Genomic DNA, 25,894 nt, shown 5'->3' with positions numbered 1-25,894 from the left:
TCTATCAGTGGCACAGAGGTGAGATGGAACTGCACAAGGGATATCTGTACCTGTAATCCCAAGTAACAACCTCTGTCTCCAGGTACCTAAGTCTCCCACCCCCAAGCAGAAAGAGAAAGACCATAAGATGTTCAGAGAGGACCATGCCATGCAGAACAGAAGATAAACATCCATCAGAAAAAGTTCTCTGATAATGTAGCTAATGCCACAGCCAAAGATGAACCTCACAGAGCAACAAAAGATTTCCCACTCCAGCAGCTCTGAATAAAGTCAGTATACCATCAGTCAGCCACAGTTCCCAGGAGGAACACAGAGGTAATGCAGACTTGGAAAGCACAGGTATCAAGCCTGCACTAATGGCATTCTTATGCCCCAAGAACAAGAAATGGGCCCTTTATACCTACTCACTGGGACTTAGTTCTTCCCAGGGAGGCTAAGCTGCCCTCTTCTACATGCTCCTGCCTCAGCTTCCTTTGTTTAAAGTTGAAGATGGCTGAAATGCAGCCCAGCCCAGCCCACCCCAACCTGTTAAAAGGGGATCATGAAGACAGGAAAGCCCTGAGCTGGGGGATGAAGAAAGAACTCTCAAAAGATCTCTGCAGGGGGGCTGGGAAGGTGGCTCAGTGGTAGAGCGCTTGCCTTGCATGCATGAGGCCCTGGGTTCGATTCCTTAGCACCACATAAGCAAAAAGAAAAAAGCTGGAAGTGGCGCTGTAGTTCTAATGGTAGAGTGCTAGCCTTGAGCTGAAGAGCTGAGGGACAGCGTCCAGGCCCAGAGTTCAGGCCCCACGACCGGACCCAAAAAAAAAAAAAAAAGATCTCTGCAGGTCTCTTGCTGCTGCAACATGAGTGGAAGCACCAGACCTCGTGTTCGGAGTGAGTCACTGCGAACTGTTATAAGAAAATGGCAGACGAGCCCGACATGGGGAAATCGCCAGCTTCGATAAGGCCAAGCTGAAGAAAACCAAGACACAGGAGAAGAACACCCTGCCAAACAAAGAGACCATTAAACAGGAAAAACAGAGTGAAATTTCCTAAGAACCTAGAGGGTCCCCATCACCACCAATACCCCCCCCCCTCTCCTCCTACCCCAGGTCATCTCAGAGTCACCTCATGATGTGGAGGAAGAGCCACCTGAAAAATGGACACAAGCCACCAGCCTGCATAATCAAAATAAAACATACCTCGTGGCATGGCAAAAAAAAAAAAGAATCCCTGCAGTGGGTACCGGTGGCTCACACCTATCATCCTAGCTACTCAGGAGGCTGAGATCTAAGGATCACAGTTCAAAGCTAGCTCGGGCAGGGAAGTCCGTGAGACTCTTATTACCCATTAACCACCAGAGAACTAGTGAAGTGGTGCTGTGGCTCAAGTGGTAAAGCACTGGCCTTTAGCTGAAGAGCTCAGGGACAGTGCCCAGACCCAGAGTTCAAGCTCTACAACTGACCCCCCCCCAAAAAAAAATCCCTTTAGATTGTGGGCAGCAAGAGGATCAAGAGACTGTGACAAGCTGGGCAACAGTGGCTCCTGCCTGTAATCCTAGCTACTCAGGAGATTGAGATCTGAGGATCGTGGTTCAAATCTAGCCTAGGAAGGGAAGTCCATGAGACTCATCTCCAGTGACCACCAGAAGTGACGCTGTGGCTCAAGGGGTAGAGTGCTCACCTTGAGCTAAAGAATTCAGGGATAGTGCCCAGGCCCAGAGTTCAATCCCCACAACCCACAAAAAGAGACAGACAGACAGACAGACAGACAGACAGACAGACAGAGACAGACAGACAGAGACAGACAGAGAGACTGTGACCATGACATGAGACTGTCCATCAGAAAACCACAGTAATGGTGGAAAACACACACACACACACACACACACACACACACACACACACACACACAAACACACACACACCAACTCAACAATGTCAAGGTGGCAGAGTTGCCCAGACAGTTTTAAACCAGTGGGCACATTGTCCAATACCCACCTGAAGCCATGGGTGATTTAAGGCTTCTTCTGTGGTCAACCGTGCCTTTGGATCAACAACCAACAACTTCTTGACAAGGTCCAGAGCTAAAGTAAAAAGAAAATGGGCAAAACAGAGTGAAAAGAATATAAACACTCCATCAACAAGATTCAAGATTACTATCCTGTAGTCAGTAGACTCCATGGCCAGAGCCCCAATCCTCCTTACTGTCTGTATTCAGGAGTGACAATAACACTCCCCATCTCTCTCTGCTGGATATCACAACCTCTTAGCTCCCTGATTCCCATCAGGCTGCTAGAATCAAGTGAAAACTAATTAAAAGCTGAATTTCCACTTTGTTCTGAGGACTCAGAATGCACAACAAACTCTCCCGGACATCTATGAAGCCCTCCCCAGAAAGAGTTCCCTGGCACTGCAGGCTTGCCCCAGCAAGCAAGCAGCAACTGTAGGGTAGCTTGGACACTGGAACATTATTATTTTTCAACACAATGACATGGAATAGAATGTGGCATTTAGGATTGGATATTTAGTCTGAATCATCTTTAGAGCGTTATAAGGTTGTTGTGCATGTGCGTGCGTGCATGTGTGCATGCGTGCGTGCATGTGTGTGTTATACTGGGCTTGAACTAATGGCCTTAGTGCTATCCCTTAGCTTTTTCTGCTCAAGGGTGATGCTCTACCACTTGAGGCACAGCTCCTCTTCTGGCTTTTTGATAGTTCACTGGAGGTAAGAGTCTCAGACTTTCCTACCCAGGCTGGCTCTGAATGGCAATCCTGAAATCTCAGCCCCCTTAGTAGTTAGGATTACAGGTGTGGGCCACTGGGACCCCAGCCAAGGTTGCACTATTAAATTATAAAATACAAGGTAACTAAAAACAACCAAGTTTTACATATTGCTCACTCAAAGGAAAGGCTACACTAAAAACTATTATTTTATACATCTGATACGTTTGAGGTACCTGAGGGCATGACACTCAATCCTCAAAAAAAACCTTTAAGGTAGGAGTTATTGTGGCCCTCTTTGGAAATGAAGAAAAGAGATGCTAAATAACTTGCCAAAGGTCACCCAGCTTGGAAAGAGCAGACCCAGGACTTCTGAACCACACTCTTAAATAATTTCCTCTATCTCTCAAATGGTGCAAAAAGTAACAATAAAAACTAAGAACAAAATGGACAGGAGAAAACACCAGGGTTTGAAAAGAAACTCCCACCAACAGACACCCACATTTTAGTAAACCATAAATTCTTAACCCTTCTGTATCCATACCCTTCTCTGAGACATCTGCCCAGACTTCGGGAATGAAGGTGTATTTTCCACTGGTGATCTGATCCTTCAGTGACACTTGAGTCTTATGCTCAGAGAAAGGTGGATACCCACTAAGGCTTAATATTGGTAGAGAGAGAAAGGAAAAGAAATCAAGTGACATTCTCAGTGGCATTCAGATATATAGATTTCTTTTTAAGCATAATGATTATCAGATTTTTTTTTCTTTAAATTGAGGATCACAAAGTGACCTAACATCAAACACAAACTCTCCACCTGAACATGTTCATTGTTTTCAACTCATCACATCCAACCAGACTGTGAAACAATCTAAAACTTTTCTTACCAGACAAAAAGAATAACTCCTAAACTCCAGCAATCCACAGCACGGTTATACCCAGTGGTGCCAACGGAAAGAAGAACCTCAGGGGCCAGATAGGTAGGGGTACCACATAAAGTTCTCATCAGAGAGGTCTCTCCCAAAATCTTGGACTGCCCAAAATCAGTAATCTAAAATTACAACATCATAAAATGAAAACATGAGCAGAGTGGCCCAGTCCCAAAAGATAAGCAAGCTAGGTAGATTTCCTGGTTCACATATACAAGTTAACCTGAAATCTACAAATTAATGTCATCACAAGTCAATGTTACATAAAATAAAATCTCTGAGCTAGGCACAGGTGGCTCACACCTGTCATCCTAGCTATTCAGGAGGCTGAGATCTAAGGATCACGATTCAAAGCCAGCCCGGGCAGGAAAGTCCGTGAGACTCTTATATCCAATTAACTACCAGAAAACTGGAAGTGGTGCTGTGGCTCAAGTGATACAGCTGAAGAGCTGAGGGACAGCAGGCAGGCCCAGAGTTTACGCCCCACAATTGACAAAAATAAAATAAAATCTCTAGATATTGCAAATAAGGGAAATCATGGGACCTATGTTTCTTTGGGCTTGGCTTACTTCACTTAATATAATTTCTAGTATATGTATGAGTCAAGCAGAAAAGGTCAGATAAGGTGATGTTAGGAAAATGAACCCTAAGATATGTATTTTAAATGTTTCTTTTTCTTTCATGCATTTGTTTCTAACGCAATTATAAAATTATTTCTTTGTTGCTTTGTATGTCCCTCCCCCACAGTATAACCCCTGCTTTCATTGTATTTGATGTTGGTATAATTTGTGGAGGGGAAGGGGAAAGACAAGTCGTTTAAATAAGGTTACAGGTGGACCTGTTGCAACAATGAGAAGTACAAGTTGTCATGTCAAAAACGAACTTTACAAGTTGGGGGGGGGCTAGGGTGAGAGGGAGGGGGGATGGGAAGGGATGGGAAGAATAAACAAAGGAGGAGGCTACAATGCTTGATAAGAAATGTACTCACTATCTTGCCCATGTAATTATAACCCCTCTGTACAGTACTTTCACAATAAAAAAATAAAATAAAATCTCTGAGCCTAGGAGTCTAAAGACTTGGGTTTTCCAAGTTACCACTATTCTTTATAACCTGACAAAGAGTATTCCTTCTAGCTGGGTACCAGTGGTTCACACCTGTCATCCTAACTACTCAGGAGGCTGAGATCTAAGGATGGAGCTTCCAAGACAGCCTATGCAGGAAAGTCCATCATCTCCAAAAGCAGGAAATGGAACTGTGACTCAAGTGGTAGAGTGCTGGTCTTGAGCAAAAAACTCACAGACAGCACCCAGTCCCTGATTTTAAGCGCCAGGACCAGCACCAAAAAGAACATAAATTTCCTACCTTGATAATACAGTGCTCTTCTTGAGACGACAGTAGAACATTCTCTGGCTTTAAGTCTCGGTGTATAATGCCATTTTCATGAAGGTACTGCACAGAAAGGGAGGTGTGAGCCCTAGCTTTATGCAGTGGGTATGTGAGTAGACAGTTGCCAGCACACATCATAGCCTGGGTGGAACTGTCAGATGTGTTATGTAAAACCACATTCTTCAAAATCATAGAGAATTTATTTTTTTGTTTTGTCTTTTGTGCCAGTCCTCAGGCTTAACTTCAGGGCCTAAGCACTATCCCTGAGACTTTTTTGCTCAAGCCTAGCACTCTACCACTTGAGCCACAATTTCATTTCCAGCTTTTTGGTAGTTAATTGAAGATAAGAGTTTCATGGACTTTCCTACCTAGACTGTTTTTGAACTGCAATCCTTATATCCCAGCCTCCTAAGTAGCTAGTAGTACCAGCGTGAGCTATTGGCACTTGGCACAAATATGTTTTCTCTTAAAACTTGTTTTTTTAAAAAGCAGAAAAAAAAACTTAGGATAAGAAACCTTGTATCTCCCATTTCGATAAAATGAATATCTTTTCATATCAGTAGAAATAAAGATGTCTATTTCAATAGAAATTTTGCATGAGTAACATATTTAGCAAAATAAACAGCAAAATTCTATCAAAATGATACACATATATGAGCCAGATGTGCTAGTGGACACCTGAAATCTCAACACTAAGGGAAACTGAGACAGGAAGATTGAAAGTCCAAGGCCAGGCTGGCCTCCAATGGGCAACATAGTAAATAATTATCTATTCTAATCACCCCAACTTCTCAGCCTTGCCCTCCAGTCCTCACAGCTCCTGATCTCAGACTTAAGAAGATCCCACAGGGTCAGATAGGTGCAATAATCAATAACCTGGGCTGGGAATGTGGCTTAGTGGTAGAGTGCTTGCCTAGCATGCATGAAGCCCAGGGTTCAATTCCTCAGTACCACATACACAGAAAAAGCCACAAGTGGTGCTATGGCTCAAGTGGTGGAGTGCTAACCTGGAGCAAAAAAGAAGCTCAGGGACACAAAAAGAAGCTCAGGGACACTGCCCAGGCCCTGAGTGCAAACCCCAGGACTGGCAAAAAAAATAAAATAAAAGCAATGACCTTCAGACACACTTCCAAGCCACAGAGAGGAGTCATGTGTTTATTCCTCTACCCCATTTTCTTTCATTTTTTTTTGGGTCCGGTCGTGGGGCCTGAACTCTGGGCCTGGGCGCTGTCCCTCAGCTCTTCAGCTCAAGGCTAGCGCTCTACCACTTGAGCCACCGCGCCACTTCCTGCTTTTTTCTTTTTGCTGATGTGGTGCTGAGGAATTGAACCCAGGGCCTCATGCATGCAAGGCAAGCGCTCTACCACTGAGCCACCTTCCCAGCCCCAAATAGCAGCTTCTATGGTTAGTAGATAATTGGGAGCTTTTCTTTTGTTTGTTATTTTTTTGTCGGTTGTGGGGCTTGAACTCTGGTCCTGGGCGCTGTCCCTCAGCTCTTCAGCTCAAGGCTAAAAAAAAAAAAAAAAAAAGCGGGTACCCCATTTTCTATCTCTTAACTTCAACAGCAAAGGCTTTGACATCTGAGTCAAAGAGGTAAGATGTTTTTTGTCCAAGGACAGAACAAACACAAGGCATCTGATCTGTGTTCTAATCCCCAAGCCCTCAGTTTCCACCTAACTTGGAGTAATTCACTTAACAAAAAGTACATTGTCAAAAAGATTGTGATCTCCCCTTACCTGTACAGCCAAGAGCATCTGGTAAAAATATAGTTTGCATGTGTCTTCTCTCAGGCGTTTATTCCCTACCACCCTGTCAAACAGCTCTCCTCCTTCCATCCTGAAACACACAGGGACAAAGCAGGCCATTTATTCCTGGAAGAAAATTCCCTCAGACAGGAATTAACATACAAGTAAAAACAGTCATGGAGGCAAGCAAATGGGGCTGGGGATGAAGCTCAGTGGTAGAGCACTTGCCTGACATGCAGGAGGCCCTGGGTTCCATCCCAACATTGTTGACTATGGAATCTTAGTGGTCAATCTGTATGGTTAAAGCAGATTACCATTTGCCAGCCAGAAACAAAGCATTCCCTGCTTGTCACGACAGCCACTCCCAGAAACTCTGCAGATTCATGCAGAACAGACATTAAGATGGGTCACTTCCAGGAATGAGGCAGGAAGCTATCGTGGTGACATCAAATACAAAGGGACATAGAGGTCATCACAAGGAGTCTGCATATGACACCATCATTATGACCATTATTCACTACATTTAATGCTAAAAAAATGCAACTCAGTGATGTGCCTGTGTGTGGTCAGCTCACCGTGAGCTGAGATGGAGTTTGAAGCCAGGCCTCAGACACAAGGACTAGAATTCCTTTCGACCTGCCTCTGGAAACAGTAGAGGGCTTTTAGAATTGGTATTAGCTTTCCCTCCCCCATACTTTCTCTTTCTTTTTTCCCCCACTTTTGGGCCTAAGCACTACAGAAATAGACAATGAGTATCCCCTGCATGAAAAAGGAGTAAGCCTGTATTCAATTCTTTCCTGGCTTCTAAGCACTTACATAGAGACATAAATTCAAAATGCCAGCTACTTACAACTCCAAAACAATGTAATAATCTTCTGCATCAAAAAAGTTTTTAATCTTGATGATGCATGGCTAAAACAGAAAAGAAAGGAGGGAAAATAGTGAGAAACTCCAGAAGAAAAACCCACAAAACCCACAGCATTTAAGACATAAGCCCAGAGGGGATCAGGAAGGCCAAGATCAAGTATTTGGCCCTTGGTTTCCAGAAGCTTTAAAGCTGAAGCACAGCAGAAAGCAAGTGGAAGTCTAGCTGCAGCCTGGATAAGAACACAGGAGAAACATTCCACCACACCATGTCAGTGAGGGGCAACCTCCTATTTTTTTTTTTTTTGGTTTTTTTTGGGGGGGTCCGGTCGTGGGGCCTGAACTCTGGGCCTGGGTGCTGTCCCTCAGCTCTTCAGCCCAAGGCTAGCGCTCTACCACTTGAGCCACAGCGCCACTTCTGGCTTTTTTCTTATGTGGTGCTGAGGAATCGACCCAGGGCCTCGAGCATGCAAGGCAAGTGCTCTACCACTGAGCCACCTTCCCAGCCCCAACTTCCTATTTTATACACAGAAGTCCTATCAAGTAATGAAAGCTGAATGTAGCCAGAGCTGGCCTTGAACTCATGATCCTCACCTCCACCTCGGCAGTGCTGGGAATACAGGCATGCACCATCACATCCAGCTAAGTTTTCATTCTGAAGTTGGGTGACAAGTTCAAAGCTCTGCTTTATATCAGTATGCTTTATAATTTACATTTGTCATGTATCCTTTTGCATGTGTCAGGTGTTATATAATTTTTAAAATACTTAAAAGAAGGGATGGTGCCAGGTGCTAGTCGCTCAGCCTGTAATCTTAGCTACTCAGGAAAGTGGTATCTGAGGATGAAGATTCAAAGCCAGTTTGGGCAGAAAACTCTGTGAGATTTGTCTTTTTAATCAATTACCAAAAGCCAGAAGTGGAGCTGCAATCAAGTGGTAGAGTGCCAATATTGAGGAAAAAAAGCTAAGACTTAGGACCAGCATAGGAAGGAAGGAAAGAAGGAAAGAAGGAAGGAAGGAAGGGAGGGAGGGAGGGAGGGAGGGAGGGAGGGGGAGAGAGAGAAAGAAAGAAAGAAAGAAAGAAAGAAAGAAAGAAAGAAAGAAAGAAAGAAAGAAAGAAAGAAAGCAGGCAGGCAGAGAAAGAGAAAGAGTGTGTGTGTGAGAGAGAGAGAGAAGGAGAGAGGGAGAGAGGAAGAGAGGGAGAGAGAGAGGGAGGGGAGAGAGGGAAAGGAGGAAGGGAAGGAAGAAATGAAGGGAGGGAAGGAAGGAAGGGCAGAGGGCACAAAGAAAGAAAGCTATAGGAAACAAACCTTTAGCCCCTTGTTACCTAAATCCTACTTCCCAGTAGAGATGATCACCAGGCCCATTAGGCAGGACCCAGACTCATCAAAGCCAGGTGACAGAAATGGGTTAGGAGCCCAGGTCTGTGGAACACACTAGACTGAAGTCATTGTGAGGGGAGGGCTGGACAGCTCCATCTGACTGACAACTGTCAGAGGCTAGAAAACAGCCTGGCCCACTTGAGCAAAACACTGTGCAGACTCCACAGGCCAATGGCTTGAGCCACTAAAAAAAAAACCTACAAATTTCCCACAGGTCAATGTGCCCCTACACTTCCCTTATTTGGGGTGGGGGGAGGAGGACTACATTGCTGTCTAGCACTGGACACTGAATTTGTACATATGTTACATTTAGGGATCCTCTGGCAGAGAAAATTCTCTTGAGGTTTCTCACTATTTACTTTAGGTGTTTTGTTTTGTCTTGTTTTCTAGTTTAGAGGCCCTCTAGTCATTGAAATTAAAAAAGAAGTGACACACAAGAATGCACAGCTCAGGAGTTGGAGGCCAGCCTACCTAACATGGAACCTGGCAAAGTCAGGAAGAAGTTGCCAAGAAACTAGAAGAAGCCAAGCAGGGAGGCCAGCCCCTCAGCTCTCAGCTAGCCAGCTTCTCATGTTGTCATGGTTTAGCAGGTCCATCAAGTTCTAAGGGAGCTGCGGAAATAATAGCATTAAAAGCAGTGACTTTGTTCTTAGTTTCTACTTGTTTTTAGAGTGAAACTCCTTTAAGCTAAGTGACAGCAGGGCATATGTATATGTGTATACATGCATAAAAATTAAGGAACCCAGGGGCTGGAAGGTGGCTCAGTGGTAGAGTGCTTGCCTTGCATGCATGAGGCCCTGGGTTCAAGCACCGCATAAACAGAAAAAGCCAGAAGTAGCACTGTGGCTCAAGTGGCTAGCCTTGAGCTGAAGGGCTCAAGAGTTCAAGCCCCACAACCAACCAAAAAAAAAAAAATTAAGGAATCCAGACTTAATACTAGTTTCATTACACTGAATCACTTTACACTGCTCCCATATTAGCAATATGGGAGTAATAAATACTTACATGATTTAGTTTTTTCAAAATTTCTATTTCAGTTTCAACATTGAGAGTTGAGTCCTATGATAAACAGAATACTGGGATTTATTAATAGCAACAAGAATATGTAATAGTAATAGTAATAATATCAAGTATTTTTTTAAGTTTACAGATAAACTTAGTTGAGAAAAGTCTAAGTTCCAAATCAGGTTCTAGTCAAAAAAAAACCAGAGGTTGATGAATAACTTACTGAAATTACTTTGTGGAAATAGAGGTGTGACTCAAGTGATAGAGTGACACACACACACACACACACACACACACACACACACACACACACACACACACACACACATCAAGTGATAGAGTGACACATACACACACACACACACACACACACACACACACACACACACACACACACACACACACACACACACACACACACACATACACTGGGAGGCTCTATCTTCAATTAATTACAAACAAAAAAAAAAAGCCAGAAGTGGAGATGTGGCTCAAGTGGTAGAAGGCAAGCCTTCTACTCAGCCAGTGCTGAGTTCAAGACCCATCACCATCACCAAAAAAGATAGAGAAGAAAACAAATGAAAACCCTAGACAAAAAGGTGCTTAAACTATGCTTAAAAAAATGTCAATTCAAATTTCCAATAATCAGCAGACACAAGTTAAACAATCGCAAGCCAACCGGTTTCCTTCGACTCTGAGGACAGCAAGCTTCAGAGAACTGGAGTTGTTCTGTCACAATTCCAGAGGATGAATTGAGTAACTCAACTTCAACTTCCCAACTACACCCTCCATGAGCAAAGAGGATATAGAATTACATATTTATGTAAAATGGACTTGAGCTAAGAAGCCCCAGATGTTTAAGTTTAAAAGCCTGCCTCTTCCGGAAAGCCCTTACACTCATTACCAAATCAGGGCGTATTACTGTGTTAACAGAGAGAGATCCTAAAATGTCAAATAAAAGATTCAAAGAGGGAAATTAAGAAGCAACATGTTCTACATTTTTAACAGTCTAGTAGATAATTTGCTTCTCCCCCAAAAGTCAAAGCAAATCCGGAACCTCAGAGGAGAGGTGAACACAGAAAGGAAATTCCTCCTGCCATGTGACCATGGAATTGTCTAGGGAGGAAAAAAAGATCTTTAAGGAATGTTAAAGTATAATAGCCAGAAACAGCTGGCTGCAAAGGAAACTGTGATTAGGGGCTGTGTTTTATATTACTTTGTTAGGTCATGCATGGAAAAACCAATATGTTTGGCAACATCACCCATTCAGCAAATGTAGATTTGTTTTTTAAATGTTATAAGATGAATAGCTGCTATAAAACAATGTAATGTTTTAACTCTTTAAGTAAAAGCTGGGAATTTAACACAGTGGTAGAGCATTTGCCTACCAAGAATGAGGCCTAGGGTTTGATCACTAATGTCACCAAAAAGATTTAAAACTTAAAAAAAAAACACACTAGAGCAGGGCACTGGTGGCTCATACCTATAATACCTACTTACTCAGGAGGCTTTTCTAAGGATCATTTCAATGTCAGCTCAGGAAGGAAAATCTGTGAGATTCTGATCTCCAATTAACCACCAAAAGGCCAGAAGTGGAGCTGGGACTCAAGTGACAGAACACCAGCCCAGAGAGAAAAAGTTAAAAGACAGCTGGCCCAGCTACTCAGGAGGTTAAGACCTGAGGATTATAGTTCAAAGCCAGCCTAGGCAGGAAAGGTCATAAGACTCTTACCTGTAATTAACCACCAAAAAGTCAGAAATGGAGCTGTAGCTCAAGTGGTAGAGCCTAGCCTTGAGCAAAAAAACAAACAAGCAAACAAACAAACCTCAAGAACAGTACCTAGGCCCTGAGTTTAAGCCCCAGTACCAAGCAGGAAAAAAAAGGGGGTGGGGCAGAATGCCAAGCTATACATGCAATATGATTTCAACCATCTAAAAACATGAAATCATATAAACCAAGGCTAGAAGGGAAAGAAAAACTGAAAACAGCTGTTGGGGTTACAGTGGCAGGATTACAATTGTATTTTTTTCCTTTCTGATTTCCTTTCAATTATTGTAAAAAGAGTCATAACATTTCAAAGTAGAGGAAAGAAAAAACATCTTCTTGCTATGTATATTAAGATGGACAAATATTTGTGAAACCAAATTATCTATAAATGAAAGTTTCTAGATCAAAGGACACTTAAATTTTTCAATGTAAATTTTTTCAGTGATTTTTTTTCTATTCATAAATGATTATATCACGCTTTAGTCAAGTCTTCCTGAGGCTGAAAAGAAATGTAAAATCCCATACTTACTGCTCCTCCTGAAGAGCTAATAGCAAATTTCCTTTTGCTGATGATCTTTATGGCTACTTTCTTACATGTTTTCCTCTCAAAACCCAGTTTTACCTCTCCACACGCACCACTAGAGAAAAACAGACAGCAATTCTCAGTCATTTGCTTGGTTTTGTTAGTAGTGGAGTTTGAACTAAGGACCTCACATTTGCTGGGCAGGTGCTCTACCACTGAGCCACTTCTCCCTGTATCTATGTGTCTGTCTGTCTGTGTATGCCTGTGCATGCTAGTTACTTTGAGATAGGGTCTCACTTCCTGCCCCTGACAGGGATATATATATCCTGACAGGGATACACCTACTTCAGGCTTTCCATCAAAGCTGGATGACAGGCACAGGCTACTATGCCCATGCCCAACTGTTCCCATTGAGATAAATGATAAAAGTCTTTTCTGCCCAGGCTAACCTGGAACTTCAATCTTCTCAATCTCAGTCTTCAGTCTTCTAGGTAGCTAAGATTATAGCTGTGAGCTACTGGCTCCTGGCTCACGGGTGTGTGTGTGTGTGTGTGTGTGTGTGTGTGTGTGTGTGTGTGTGTGTGTGTGTGTGTGTGTGTGTGTGTGTGTGTGTGTGTGTGTGTGTGTGTGTGTGTGTGTGTGTGTGTGTGTGTGTGTGTGTACACAATTGTGCCCATCACGGGGTGTGTGTGTGTGTACACAATTGTGCCCATCACGGTGTGTGTGTGTGTGTGTGTGTACACAATTGTGCCCATCACGGGGTGTGTGTACACAATTATGCCCATCACGGTGTGTGTGTGTGTGTGTGTGTGTACACAATTGTGCCCATCCTGGGGCTTGAACTCTTTTTTTTTTTTTTTTTTTAAGCACTTTTGCTCAAGGCTAGCGCTCTACCACTTTGAGCCAAAGCTCTACTTCCACTTTTCTTTTTTTCTTTTTGCTTATGTGGTGCTGAGGAATCGAACCCAGGGCCTCATGCATGCAAGGCAAGCACTCTACCACTGAGCCACCTTCCCAGCCCCTACTTCCACTTTTCTTGTGGTTACCTGCAGATAAAAATTTCCTGGACTTTCCTGCCCGGCTGGCTTTGAATCTCAAGCCTCAGATCTCAGCCTCCTAAATAGCTAGGATTACAGGTATAAGCCACCAGCACCCTGAGCCACTAGCACCAATTTCCCAAAGCCCATCAGCTGGCAACCAAAACCCTAGTAGATGAGGCTAAGGGGAACAGTTCACAGTCTCATTATAATATGTAGTAAACATATGTTCTTTTTTTTTTTTTTTGGTCTTGGGGCTTGAACTCTGGGCCTGGGGGCTGTCCCTCAGCACTTCGGCTCAAGGTTAGCGCTCTATCACTTGAGCTACAGCACCACTTCTGGCTTTTTCTGCTTATGTGGTGCTTAGGAATTGAACCCAGGGCCTCATGCCTGCAAGGCAAGCACTCTACCACTGAGCCACCTTCCCAGCCATAACCATGTGTTCTGATAGGAGGTGCAAATGCTGTGAAATAGATTAGATTGTGGTGATGATTCACAATCCTATGGATACATTTTTTTTTTGGGGGGGGGGGTCCAGTCGTGGGGCCTGAACGCTGGGCCTGAGTGCTGTCCCTCAGCTCTTTAGCTTCAGGCTAGCGCTCTACCACTTGAGCCACAGCACCACTCCTGGCCTTTTTCTTTTTGCTTATGTGGTGCTGAGGAATCGAACTCAGGGCCTCAGGCATGCAAGGCAAGCGCTCTACCACTGAGCCACCTTCCCAGCCTCCTGTGGATACATTAATAATCACTAAATTCCTTTTTTTTTTTTTTTTTTTTTTTTTGCTAATGCTGGAGATAGAACCCAGGGTCTTATACTATATTGTACAAGCCAGGTACAAGAGGCTCCATCTGTAATCCTACTCAGGAGGCCGAGATCTGAGGACTACAGTTTGAAGCCAGCCCAGGCAGGAAAGTTCATGAGACTCTTTTTGTTTGTTTGCTTGCTTATGTGGTGCTGAGGAATCAAACCCAGGGCCTCATGTATGCTAGGCAAGCACTCTACCACTAAGCCACATTCCCAACCTCGTGAGACTCCTATCTCCAATAAACTACTCAGAAGAAGCGGGAAATAGTGCTGTGGTCCAAATGGTAGAGTGAGTGCTAGCCTTGAGCCAAAGAAGCTCAGGGTCAGCTTCCAGGCCCAGAGTTCAAGCCCCAGGACCAGAAAATAAAAAAGAAAAGAAGGAAAGAAGGAAAGAAAGAAAGAAAGAAAGAAAGAAAGAAAGAAAGAAAGAAAGAAAGAAAGAAAGAAAGAAAGAAAGAAAGAAAGAAAGAAGCCGGGCGCTGGTGGCTCACGCCTGTAATCCTAGCTACTCAGGAGGCTGAGATCTGAGGATCGCGGTTCAAAGCCAGCCCGGGCAGGAGAGACCGTGAGACTCCTATCTCCAATAAACCACCAGAAAACCGGAAGTGGCGCTGTAGCTCAAGTGGTAGAGCGCTCGCCTTGAGCTGAAGAGCTGAGGGACAGCGCCCAGGCCCAGAGTTCAAGCCCCACGGCCGACAAAAAAAAAAAAAAAAGAAAGAAAGAAAGATAGATAGATAGATGTAGGTAAAGATTAATGGCACAGCAATTGCTGAGCATGCACAGAACCTTGAATTTGATCTCTAGTATCAAGCTGGGTGCTGGTCTTCCCACCGATAATTCTAACTACTCAGGAGGCTGAGTTAAGGATTGAGGCTCAAGGCTAGCTCAGGCAGTTCAGTCCATGAAACTCTTTTTGTTGTTGGTGGTGGTGGTGGTTGTCGTGGGGCTTGAACTCTGGGCCTGAGCACTGTCCCTCAGGTCTTGAGCTCAAGGCTAGCGCTCCACCACTTGAGCCACAGCACCACTTCCGGTTTTCTGGTGGTTTATTGGAGATGAAGAGTTTCACAGACTTTCCTGCCTGGGCTGGCTTTGAACCACGATCCTCAGATCTCAGCCTCCTGAGTAGCTAGGATTACAGGCGTGAGCCACCGGCACCTGGCCCAAGAAACTCTTATCTCCAATTAACTACCAAAAAAGCCAGAAGTGGAGCTGTGGTTAAGTAGTAGAGTACTAGCCTTCAGCAAAAAAGATCAGAATCAGTGCCCAGGCCCTGAGTTCAAGCCCATGCACAGGCACCAAAAAAATTAAAAAGAATAATAGTATTATTAATTTAATTTAAAAATAAATAATAAACCTATTACAAAAAGCTGCCATGTAGCCACTTTATAAATAAAAAAATGAATATTGTAATATCAATTTATAAAAACTAATGACAAATGTGATTAAAAATGCAATTTGTTATATAAGGAAAAATAATAATTTACCTTCCAAGAGTTTTTGACACGATGTATTCATCTCTTAATTCCTTAGGATAAACTGACTGATCATCCACAGTCAGATCAAAAAATACGAAAACTAAGGAGAAAAATAGGGCAGAAAGTGGGCGTATTAATTCATCCAATTAGGTAGGTGGTTCTAAAATCCAGTTGCCACAGAAAATATAAGACAACTGTTTTAAGTTGTATTTAATACGTAATCCTAAAAGAATAAGTCAGCAAAGCTAACTAGTATCACAGAATAAGTCAAATTCCTTTTTCTTTTTTCTTTTCTTTTTTATTTTGTGCTGGTCCTAGGGCTTGAACTCAGGGCCTACGCACTGTCCCTGAGCTTCTTTTGCTGAAGGTTAACACTCTACCACTTGAGCCATAGCTCTACTTTAGGATTTTTGGTGTTTAACTGAAGATAAGAATCTCATGGACTTTCCTGCCCAGGCTAGCTTCCAACCACCGATCTTAGATCTCAGCCTCCGGAGTAGACAGGATGACAGGCGTGAGCCACTGGCACCCAGCTAATTTCCATTTTTTTAATGGAAATATACAGTACTGTTCTCTCCAAAGTGTGAGAAACCAGCACCATTAATTCTTTTGAGGTTCATGAACTTCAGAATACTAATCAACTGTAATAAAATACCAAAAGATTACCAAAGGCCCAGAACCAAAAAGCCAATGATCTAGTCTAGGAAAGCTATCCTAGTCAAGTCCACATCCCAGTAAAAATTAGACCACCTGTCTTCATACTAGTATTACCATCTTCTCCCAGGCACTAGTACTTTTACTCGTCTAGTATCTTTTAGTACCAACTATCTTAAGCTTCTTCAGGAAGTTAAACAAACAGCACTCTCTAAACAAATCCCTTTTATCACCCCAATTGTTAGGCTCTAAGATAAAAGAAAAAAAGAAAAACCATGCCAAAGGCCAACAGTTCACACCTGTAATTACAGCAACTCAGGAGGCTGAGATCTAAAACACCAGATACAAAGTCAACCCAGGCAGAAAAGTCCAAAAGACTCCAACTCACTAGCAAAACACAGGATTGGAAGCATGATTCAAGGCAGAGCACCAGCTGTGAGCAAGAACATGAGGCCCTGGAGTTCAAGTCCTGGTACTGACCACAAAACAAAAACAAAACTACAAAAGAACTACTGATTCAATAACTTAACCACCCAATTTGGGCCAATTCTGTGTACAATTACTAAACATTTCAAGCCAGGAATAACTGTCCAGGTAATTTCTTTCTTTCTTTTTTTTTTTTTTTTTTTTCCGTCGTGGGGCTTGAACTCTGGGCTCGGGCGCTGTCCTTGTGCTCAAGGCGAGTGCTCTACCGCTTGAGCCACAGCACCACTTCCAGTTTTCTAGCGGTTTATTGGAGATAAGAGTCTCACGAACTTTCCTGCCCAGGCTGGCTTTGAACCGCCATCTTCAGATCTCAGCCTTCTGAGTAGCTAGGATTACAGGCATGAGCCACCGGCACCCGGCTTGTCCAGGTAATTCCTAGCTTCTGATTCCAGCAACATGAGAGAACTGATAAATGTGAGCTTTGAGCATGTATCTTTCCAAACTTCAAAGTCTGCTTCATTCAGAGGAGGGAAACTCAGTTGCCTAAATGTAGACATCAAGCTTGACTTTTAACTCTGTAAGACATTGTGCAGGGGGCTGGGAATGTGACTTAATAGTAGAGTGCTTGCCTCGCATGCATGAAGCACTGGGTTCAGAATCACATAAACAACAAAAAACTAAACAAAAAAAGGCATTCTGCGGTTGATTTTTGGAATTTTATGCAGGGTCATATTATATAGTCCAGTCTGGCACTTCATTTCAAAATCCTCCTGCCTCTACCTCCTAAAGCTGGGATTATAAGCATACTCCATCATGCTCAACTTGTAAGTCACTTTTTTTTTTCAGTTGTTCATTCTAGATTTTGACCTGAATAACTGACTGTTTTAGATATGTATTCATAAAATTTTAGGTGTTTGTAAAATGCTACCTGATAAGAGCAGTGAACATCTCCTGTTACCAGAGTTACTATGTGGTATTCACGGCAGTAGAAGGCTGGGGGTGTGGTCATTTGCAAAGCATTTGCCTGCCATGTAAGTTACCCAGCAGTGTAAAAGGACAAAGAGTGGGGCTGACAACTCAGAGACATATCCACAGCCTGGTTCCTGGGATATAAAAGGAACTTAGTAAGTATACCTCAAAATGAATGAAGAAAGAAATGAGGGGAAGAATAAGGGAGGGAAGAAAGTGGGAAAAAGGAAGGAAGGGAGGGAGAATGAATAAAATTAGTAGCCTGAAACAATTCAGATACCTAAGACTGAATCTATCAATGAACTAAAATCAGCATAATATAATTGACAGTGTATGGCTTTAAATAAAACCAATCCAATCTATTAAACAACAGCAACTAAAAAAACCCTCTTCTCAAGCCAGGCACCAGTGACATAGGCCTGTAATCCTAGCTACTCAGAAGGCTGAGATCTGAGGATCGAGGTTCAAAGCCAGCCCGGGCAGGAAAGTCTGAGACTCTTATCTCCAATTAAACACCAGAAAATCAGAAGTGGCGCTGTGGCTCAAGTAGTAGAGCACTCACATTGAGCTGAAGAGCTCAGGGACAGCGCCCAAGCCCAGAGTTCAAGCCCCACTACTGACAAAAAAAAAAACCTCTCTGAATACAAGTTTTTATTTTACTTGCTTTATTTTACTATATTTTGTTTTACTTATTCATTTCTTTGGTGGTATCGGGGTTTGAACTCAACTTCATTTGGTAAGCAGACTATTCTACACTTAAGCCATGCCTCTTTTGCTTTTGGCCATTTTTCATATAGGGTCTCCTGGGTTGTTTTTTGTTGTTGTTTTGTTTTGTTTTTTGCCAATGGGCAGTTTGGACCATGATCCTCCTACCTATACCTCCCAAATAGCAGAGATGGCAGATATGAACACCATGCCTGGCATGTTTCTCAAGACAGGGATATCTCCAATATTTTGCCGAGGCTGGTCTTTTTTTTTGGCCAGTCTTAGGGCCTGAACTCTGGGCCTGGGCGCTGACCCTCAGCTCTTCAGCTCAAGGCTAGCGCTCTACCACTTGAGCCACAGAGCCACTTCCAGCTTTTTCCATTTATTTGGTGCTGAGGAATCAAACCCAGGGCCACCTTCCCAGCCCCTAGGCTGGTCTTTAACTGCAAACTTCCTAATCTATGCCTCCAAAGTATCTGGATGAAAGGCATCTAGGGTATACCCTACCCTGGATACAACTTTTTCATAACTCAAAAATATAACTAAGACACCAGGGTTAAATCTTGAATATTAATTTACTTGATTTTACTTAAGCCATATGCCATAAGAACACAAAGTCAGTTTTCCTTTCACATAGGTGTTTTGTTTTTATTTAATCCAGTAGCCGTAAAATAAGATTACCTTTATTTCTACATAGTGAAAGTGCGATTTCAGAGTTGTTACTCAAAGGGCGGCGTTTTCCTTTCCCTACAAGCTCTGTATTTACAAAGGTTCCATTCCCACTGTGATCTTCTATGTATGCGATATAAGAGTTTTTAGGACCCATTTCCTGAAACAGAATATTTTATTTCCAAGTTTTAACAGCAGAGACTTGATAGAAGGAAGATACCCAAGAGCCATCAGTTCCCCCCAATCCAAATCAATGGACACTGGCGACCTACCCTGAAAATCCGGAAGTGTTTCTTGCTATAGGTCCGGTACTTATCCGATCTTTTCAGCAGTGGTTCGTCAAAGCAATATTCACAGCTTTTATCCCTCCCAAACCAGTAGCTGTCATTAACACAGTCTGGAATAGAAAAGCACATGCCAGACACTTGAATTTCATGTACCACATACCCTTCAAAGTGCTCAGAAAATCTATGGGAGGAAAACCGTCTGAAAGGGAGTACAGACTCCATTAGCAGGATTTCTTTTTTAAGGAGGGTGGCTTTGTGTATCACCTAGCTCAAAGCTTCAGTTTAATACCCAACCACAAACTGGAAGCATGGGCCAAGTGGTAAGAGTGCCAGATGTATAAGAGAGTAGGTCCTGAATTCAAGTCTCAGTATGGGCACATTAAAAAAAAAAAGTGTGGGCTTAGAAGATGGCTCAGTGGTAGAGCGCCTGCCTTGCATGCCTGAGGCCCTGGGTTCGATTCCTCAGTACCACATAAGCAAAAAAGAAAAAAGCCGGAAGTGGCGCTGTGGCTCAAGTGGTAGAGTGCTAGTCTTGAGCTGAAGAGCTGAGGGACAGTGCCCAGGCCCAGAGTTCAGGCCCCACAACCCGACCCAAAAAAAAAAAGTGTGAAAAAATGTAGTCATGCTATTCAGTATACACTATGTGGAAAATTAACTATGTAACTAGTGAGCAGGGACAGGAGGGGGGAAACTGAGGGACAGAATAATATTGTTTAAAAAATAAATGTGTTCATTACCTAACTTATGAGCTGGCAACCCTTTCATACAAATTGAGTTAAAAAAAAAAAAAGTCTAGCACCAGTGGTTCATGCCTGTGGCTCACACCTATATTCCTAGCTACTCAGGAGGCTGAGATCTAAGGATTGTGGTTCAAAGTCAGCCAGGGCAGAAAAATCTATGAGACTCAAGTCCATGGCTTAAGTGGTAGAGTGCTAGCCTGCAGGAAAAAAAGCACAGGGACAGTACCCAGGGCCTGAGTTCAAGCCCAGGACTGGCAAGAAAAAAAAAGTCAGAACTGGAGGTATGCATCAAGTGGAAGAGTACCAGGCTTAATTAGAAAAGCTAAATAGTGCGCAGACTCTGACTTCAAGCCCCAGTACCAACACCAAAATAAATAAATACAGAAATAAGTGATGAAAAATAAATATGATGTCATTTGATCATATTCATCCCCTATTATATTCTTTTATGCTCCAGAAAAAAATTAACATTTTTATTAGCATATTAGTTGCTCAAGGGAGGGAGAGTTGGTTGTGACATTTCCATACATGCAGACAATGGACATCATCAGCCTCACCCCCTCTATCATTCTCTACTCATCCCCACTTTTTAAAACAATTCAATAGGTTTCATTGTTCCATTTTTATACATACACGTAAAAGTACTCCAACCATATTCACCCACATTTCTGGCCTCCATTCCCCCTCCTCCAGCTGACACACGCTCCCCAACATAGCCAAAAACAAATATTTAATACAGAGAGTTCAATAAGTGTGACTTATGGATAACCATGAAATAGCAAGCAACCATTGAAATTTCTCTATTTTTTCCCCCATTCATGGTGATAAAGAACTTTGCATTCTGGGAAGTGGCGCTGTGGCCAGTGGTAGAGCACTAGCCTTGAGGAACAGTGCCCAGGCCAAGTTTAAGCCCAGGACCAGCAAAAAACAAACAAAAACTACAACTGGGGGGAAAGGGGGGGGGGGGAGATGAGAAAGGATGGTAAGGGGAAACAAAGGAGGAGGCAACAATGCTTGATAAGAAATATACTCATTACCTTGCTCATGTAATTGTAACCCCTGTATATGGTATTTTCACAATTTAAAAAAAAAAAAAAAAACTACAACTAAGCAGCTAGACACCAGTGGTTCATGCCTATAATCCTAGCTACTCAGGAGGCTGAGGACTGCGGATCCTGGTTCGAAGCCAGCCGGGGCAGGAAAGTCTGTGGGACTCCTTATCTCCAATTAACCACCAGAAAACCGGAAGTGGCACTGTGGCTCAAGCCAAAGAGCACTCACCTTGAGCTGAAGAGCTCAGGGACAGCGCCCAGGCCCAGAGTTCAAGTCCCACAACCGACCAAAAAAATAAAAAAAATTACTCCTTATTCTTCTCAGACTTTTCCAAGAAATAAGCCTGACATAAGGCCAGCAAAACCAGACAAAAACATCAGAAAAACTATAAACCAAAATCTTTTTTGAATGCAGATACAATAATCATCAACAAAATAGCAGTAAAGTGCTATCAGAAAAAACTATAGGGCTGGGAAGGTGGCTCAGTGGTAGAGTGCTTGCCTTGCATGCATGAGGCCCTGGGTTTGATTCCTCAGCACCACATAAGCAAAAAGAAAAAAGCCGGAAGTGGCACTGTGGCTCAAATGGTAGAGTGCTAGCCTTGAGCTGAAGAGCTGAGGGACAGCGCCCAGGCCCAGAGTTCAGGCCCACGACTGGACCCAAAAAAAAAAAAACTATAAACCAAAATCTTTTTTGAATGCAAATAATCATCAACAAAATAGCAGTAAACTACACCCAGCAATGTATTGGGGAAAAGAAAATCCATGTGTGGTGGTACAAGGCTATATAGTCCTAGCTATTCTGGAGGCTGAAGCAAGAGGATCATTTGAGCTCACAAGTTCAAGATCAATCTGGGGGCAGGGAATATGGCTTAGTGTAGAGTGCTCGCCTAGCATATGTGAAGCCCTAGGTTTGATTCCTCAGTACCACATATACAGAAAAAGCCAGATATGATGCTGTGGCTCAAGTGGTAGAGTGCTAGCCTTGAGCAAAACAAGCTCAGGAACAGTGCAAAGACCATGAGTTCAAGCCCCAGAACTGGCAAAAAAAAAAAAAAGATCAATCTGGGCAAGACGTCACTATATATACATATATATACATATATATACATATATACATATATATATATATATATTTTTTTTTTTTTTTTTTTTTTTTTTTTGTCGGCCGTGGGGCTTGAACTCTGGGCCTGGGCGCTGTCCCTCAGCTCTTCAGCTCAAGGCGAGCGCTCTACCACTTGAGCTACAGCGCCACTTCCGGTTTTCTGGTGGTTTATTGGAGATAGGAGTCTCACGGTCTCTCCTGCCCGGGCTGGCTTTGAACCACGATCCTCAGATCTCAGCCTCCTGAGTAGCTAGGATTACAGGCGTGAGCCACCAGCGCCCGGCTCATATATATATTTTTATATATCCTATATATACACTATATATACATATCACACACACTTTAAGGATTAGACCAGGAAAGTATAGCTAATTTAATATCTGAAAAATCAATTAATTTAGTACATGACACTCAAATCCATGGGAAAAACAAGATCATCTCAATAGTCACAATACTCAGAAAACAAAGGGTACTTACAAAATATCCAGATATCACCATACTTAGTAGTAAAAATGAAAGCTCCCCTAGCATCAGAAACAAGCCCAAGGATGTTAACTCTCTTCACTCCTATTCAACATTCTACTACACAGATAATTACATATCATTTGTAGGTGAGGGCATGGCTCAGTGGTAGAGTTCCTGCCTAGCAAGCAAGTGGACCTCAGTTTAAACCCTGATACTGCCAAAAAACAATCCTATTTGAACTTGTATATATTAGTAATGAAAAAAATCTAAAATAAAATTCTAAAAATAATTCCATTCATAAAAGCAAAAATGTACTAAAACACACAGGCAAATTTAAAAAGGTGCAAATTTTGCATTCTGAAAACTACAAAACACGAAAAAAGTTAAAAGTATATATGTGTGTGTGTATGTGTGTGTAATATATTCATGAACTGAAATACTGACTATTTTTGTTTGTTTGTTTTTTTGGGGTCCGGTTGTGGGGCCTGAACTCTGGGCCTGGGCACTGTCCCTCAGGTCTTCAGCTCAAGGCTAGCACTCTACCGCTTGAGCCACAGCACCACTTCCGGCTTTTTTCTTTTTGCTTATGTGGTGCTGAGGAATCAAACTCAGGGCCTCATGCATTGCAAGGTAAGCGCTCTACCACTGAGCCACCTTCCTTCCCAGCCCCAATACTGACTATTGTTAAGGCAATACCTCCATCTGACCTACAAGTCAACACAATCTCTATCAAACCAATACTGGCAGGTCTTTGCAGAAATAAGTATGCCTACACTAAAATGCTTTGCAAAACACAAAGACTAGCAGGCATGGCGGGACATAGATGTAATCCCAGCACAGGGAGGCTGAGGCAGGAAGATCACAAGTCCCATGCCAACCTGGATTTCCCTGTTCTGAACCGCTCTGATGGTTTGAAGCAGAACTATGGCAGAAGTCATGCAAGCATGCATGACTGCATAGCTAGAAAGAGGTCCACAGGCTCGCCTCAGATGGACAGCACATTGTGAAGGCTTCACAGACATTTATTAAAAGAAAACATGGAGTCCACAGCAGGTGGAAGGCTGCCCATCACTGCTTCTCTCGTTTTTTTTTCTTGCCTCATCTCCAAACTCCAGAATCATTCCTGAGCATTCTAAGATTTTTTGCTGCAACAACCTTCTATAATTATTTTTCTGAATAATACAATGTACTATATATAACCCAACGTCTTACCAAGATTGGAGAATCCATCCTGAAGGGCCCATAATCGAGCCCAAGGGGCAGGAACAGGCTCCTCGGGCTCCTGGTCCTCAGGAATTGAATAGAGTTCCTGAGTGGATACTGTCTCTAAGGAGCTCATGGTCCCAGAGCTGGAGTGAGAAGACTGGCTGGAGGTGGGTGCAGTGCTGGTGGAGGAGCTGGATGTGCCTTGGGACTGGGAAAAGCCTTGGGACTGGGTGAAGATGCCTTGGGACTGTGAAGAGGCACTAGAGCCATGGGCCTGGGAGGAGGTGCTGCCCTGGGACTGCTTACTCTCCGCATCCTTCTCTCTGGACATTATGATCTGAAGAAGCAAATGACCAACAATAAGGTGAGTTTTAAGGAGCAAGACTTGAAGTTTGAGTAAAGAATGAAGAGTGACTCAAGCCCTTTTAATCCAACTAATCAGGAAGCTGAGATCTGAGGATTGAGGTTTGAAGCCAGCCTGGGTAGAAAAGTCTGAGACTCTTCTTTCCAACAGAACAGCAAAAATCAAAAGTGGAGGTATGGTTCATGTGATAGACTGACAGCTCTGAGAGAAGAAGCTAAGGGATGGAACCTAGGCCCTGAATTCAAGCCCCAGAGAGGGGTTGAAGGTGGGGGTGAAGAATAGGGCTGGGACTGTGTAGCTCAGTGGTAGAGGACTTGCCTAGCATGTACAAGGTCCCAGGTTGGTTCACCAGCACCACCAAAATTAAAGGGGGCCAGGCATCAGTGGCTCCACTTGTAATCCCAACTACTCAGGAGGATGAGATCTGAGGATCACAGCTCAAAGTCAGCCTCGCTAAAAAGTCCAGAAGACTCTTATCTTCAAGTAACCACCAAAAAGCAGAAAGTAGAACTGTGGCTCAAATGATAGAGCACTAGCCTTGAGCACAAAAACTTAAGGACAGAGGCCAGGCCCTGAGTTCAAGCCTAAGAGCAACACAAAAAAAAAGAGGAGGAACAGTAATATATATATATATATATTGTTGTTGTTGTTAGTCATAGGACTTGAACTCAGGGCCTGGGCCCTATCCCAGAGCTCTTTTTGCACAAAGCTAATGCTCTACAACTTTGAGCCACAGCACCACTACCAGTTTTTGAGTAGTTAATTGGAGATAAAGAGTCTCACAAGGGCTTTTCTGCCCCAGGCTGGCTTCAAACCACAATCCTCAGATCTCAGACTCCTGAGTAGGTAGGATTACAGGTGTGAGCCACTGGTGCTTGGTGACAGCAGTACTTTAGATGGCTAAGAAAGAACCCACAGCAAACGTGCTCTACAAAAAGTAAAGGCCTTTTTAGGATTTTAATCCCATTGTCCAGATTTAAAGTTCTTCTAAGCTGAGTCTTTTATAAGATCACTTTCATCAGGACCAGTTTGCTGTCTAGTAACCATAAACCACATGCAAAGATACAAAAAGATATTACTTGAAGGTTACAAATAAAAGTAGTGAAGGGGCTGGAAATGTGGCTCAGTGGTAGACTGCTTGCTTGCCTAGCATGCATGAACCCTGGGTTCGATTCCTCAGTACCACATAAACAGAAAAAGCGGACAGTGGCACTGTGGCTCAAGTGGTAGAGTGCTAGCCTTGAGCACAGAGAGGCTCAAGGACAGTGCCCAGGCCATGAGTTCAAGATCCAGGATGGGAAAAAAAAAAAAAAAAGTAGTGAAAATGGGGTGAAGGAAAGGCTCCTAAGAATTTGTATTAAAGTTTTTTTAATTAGGAATTAAACTTGGTAATATAATCAACAGTACATTTAAAGTTCACTTTTTTTTTTTTTTTTTTGGTCGGTCATAAGACTTGAACTCTGGGCTTGGACGCTGTCAGCTCTTCAGCCCAAAGTGAGCACTCTACCTCTTAAGCCACAGCGCCACTTCTGGTTTTCTGGTGGTTTATTGGAGATAAGAGTTTCACAGCTTTTCCTGTCCGGGCTGGCTTTGAACCGAGATCCTCAGACTCAGCCTCCTGAGTAACCA

At 43.1% G+C, this 25,894-nt stretch overlaps 1 protein-coding gene and 1 pseudogene across 3 annotated transcripts in view; one reads left to right on the top strand and one right to left on the bottom strand.

Annotated features, from left to right (window-relative positions):
- The window catches only part of Chek2 (checkpoint kinase 2), a 36,099-nt gene that overhangs the window by 8,565 nt on the left and 1,640 nt on the right, over positions 1-25,894 (bottom strand). The window contains exons 2-14 of one of the 3 annotated variants that reach the window (XM_069994611.1): positions 25,773-25,883; positions 23,908-24,238; positions 19,319-19,443; positions 19,059-19,206; positions 15,633-15,723; positions 12,313-12,421; positions 10,016-10,069; positions 7,617-7,678; positions 6,758-6,857; positions 4,998-5,084; positions 3,593-3,756; positions 3,250-3,365; positions 1,983-2,068 (exon numbers count right to left, since the gene is read on the bottom strand). In XM_069994611.1, the coding sequence (XP_069850712.1) occupies positions 1,983-2,068; positions 3,250-3,365; positions 3,593-3,756; positions 4,998-5,084; positions 6,758-6,857; positions 7,617-7,678; positions 10,016-10,069; positions 12,313-12,421; positions 15,633-15,723; positions 19,059-19,206; positions 19,319-19,443; positions 23,908-24,232 (1,467 nt within the window). In that variant the 5' untranslated portion in view covers positions 24,233-24,238; positions 25,773-25,883. The remainder of the gene's footprint in view (positions 1-1,982; positions 2,069-3,249; positions 3,366-3,592; positions 3,757-4,997; positions 5,085-6,757; positions 6,858-7,616; positions 7,679-10,015; positions 10,070-12,312; positions 12,422-15,632; positions 15,724-19,058; positions 19,207-19,318; positions 19,444-23,907; positions 24,239-25,772; positions 25,884-25,894) is intronic. The other 2 variants (XM_069994610.1, XM_069994612.1) reach the window with 2 other exon arrangements.
- LOC138808510 (thymosin beta-10-like) lies at positions 905-1,038 on the top strand (annotated as a pseudogene).

This window comes from Dipodomys merriami, unplaced genomic scaffold (assembly GCF_024711535.1).
Source record: "Dipodomys merriami isolate MVZ:Mamm:240054 unplaced genomic scaffold, mDipMer1.0.p SCAF_45, whole genome shotgun sequence".
Taxonomy (NCBI): domain Eukaryota; kingdom Metazoa; phylum Chordata; class Mammalia; order Rodentia; family Heteromyidae; genus Dipodomys; species Dipodomys merriami.
Note: the sequence above shows the minus strand (reverse complement) of the source record. Positions and strands in the feature narration are given on the sequence as shown.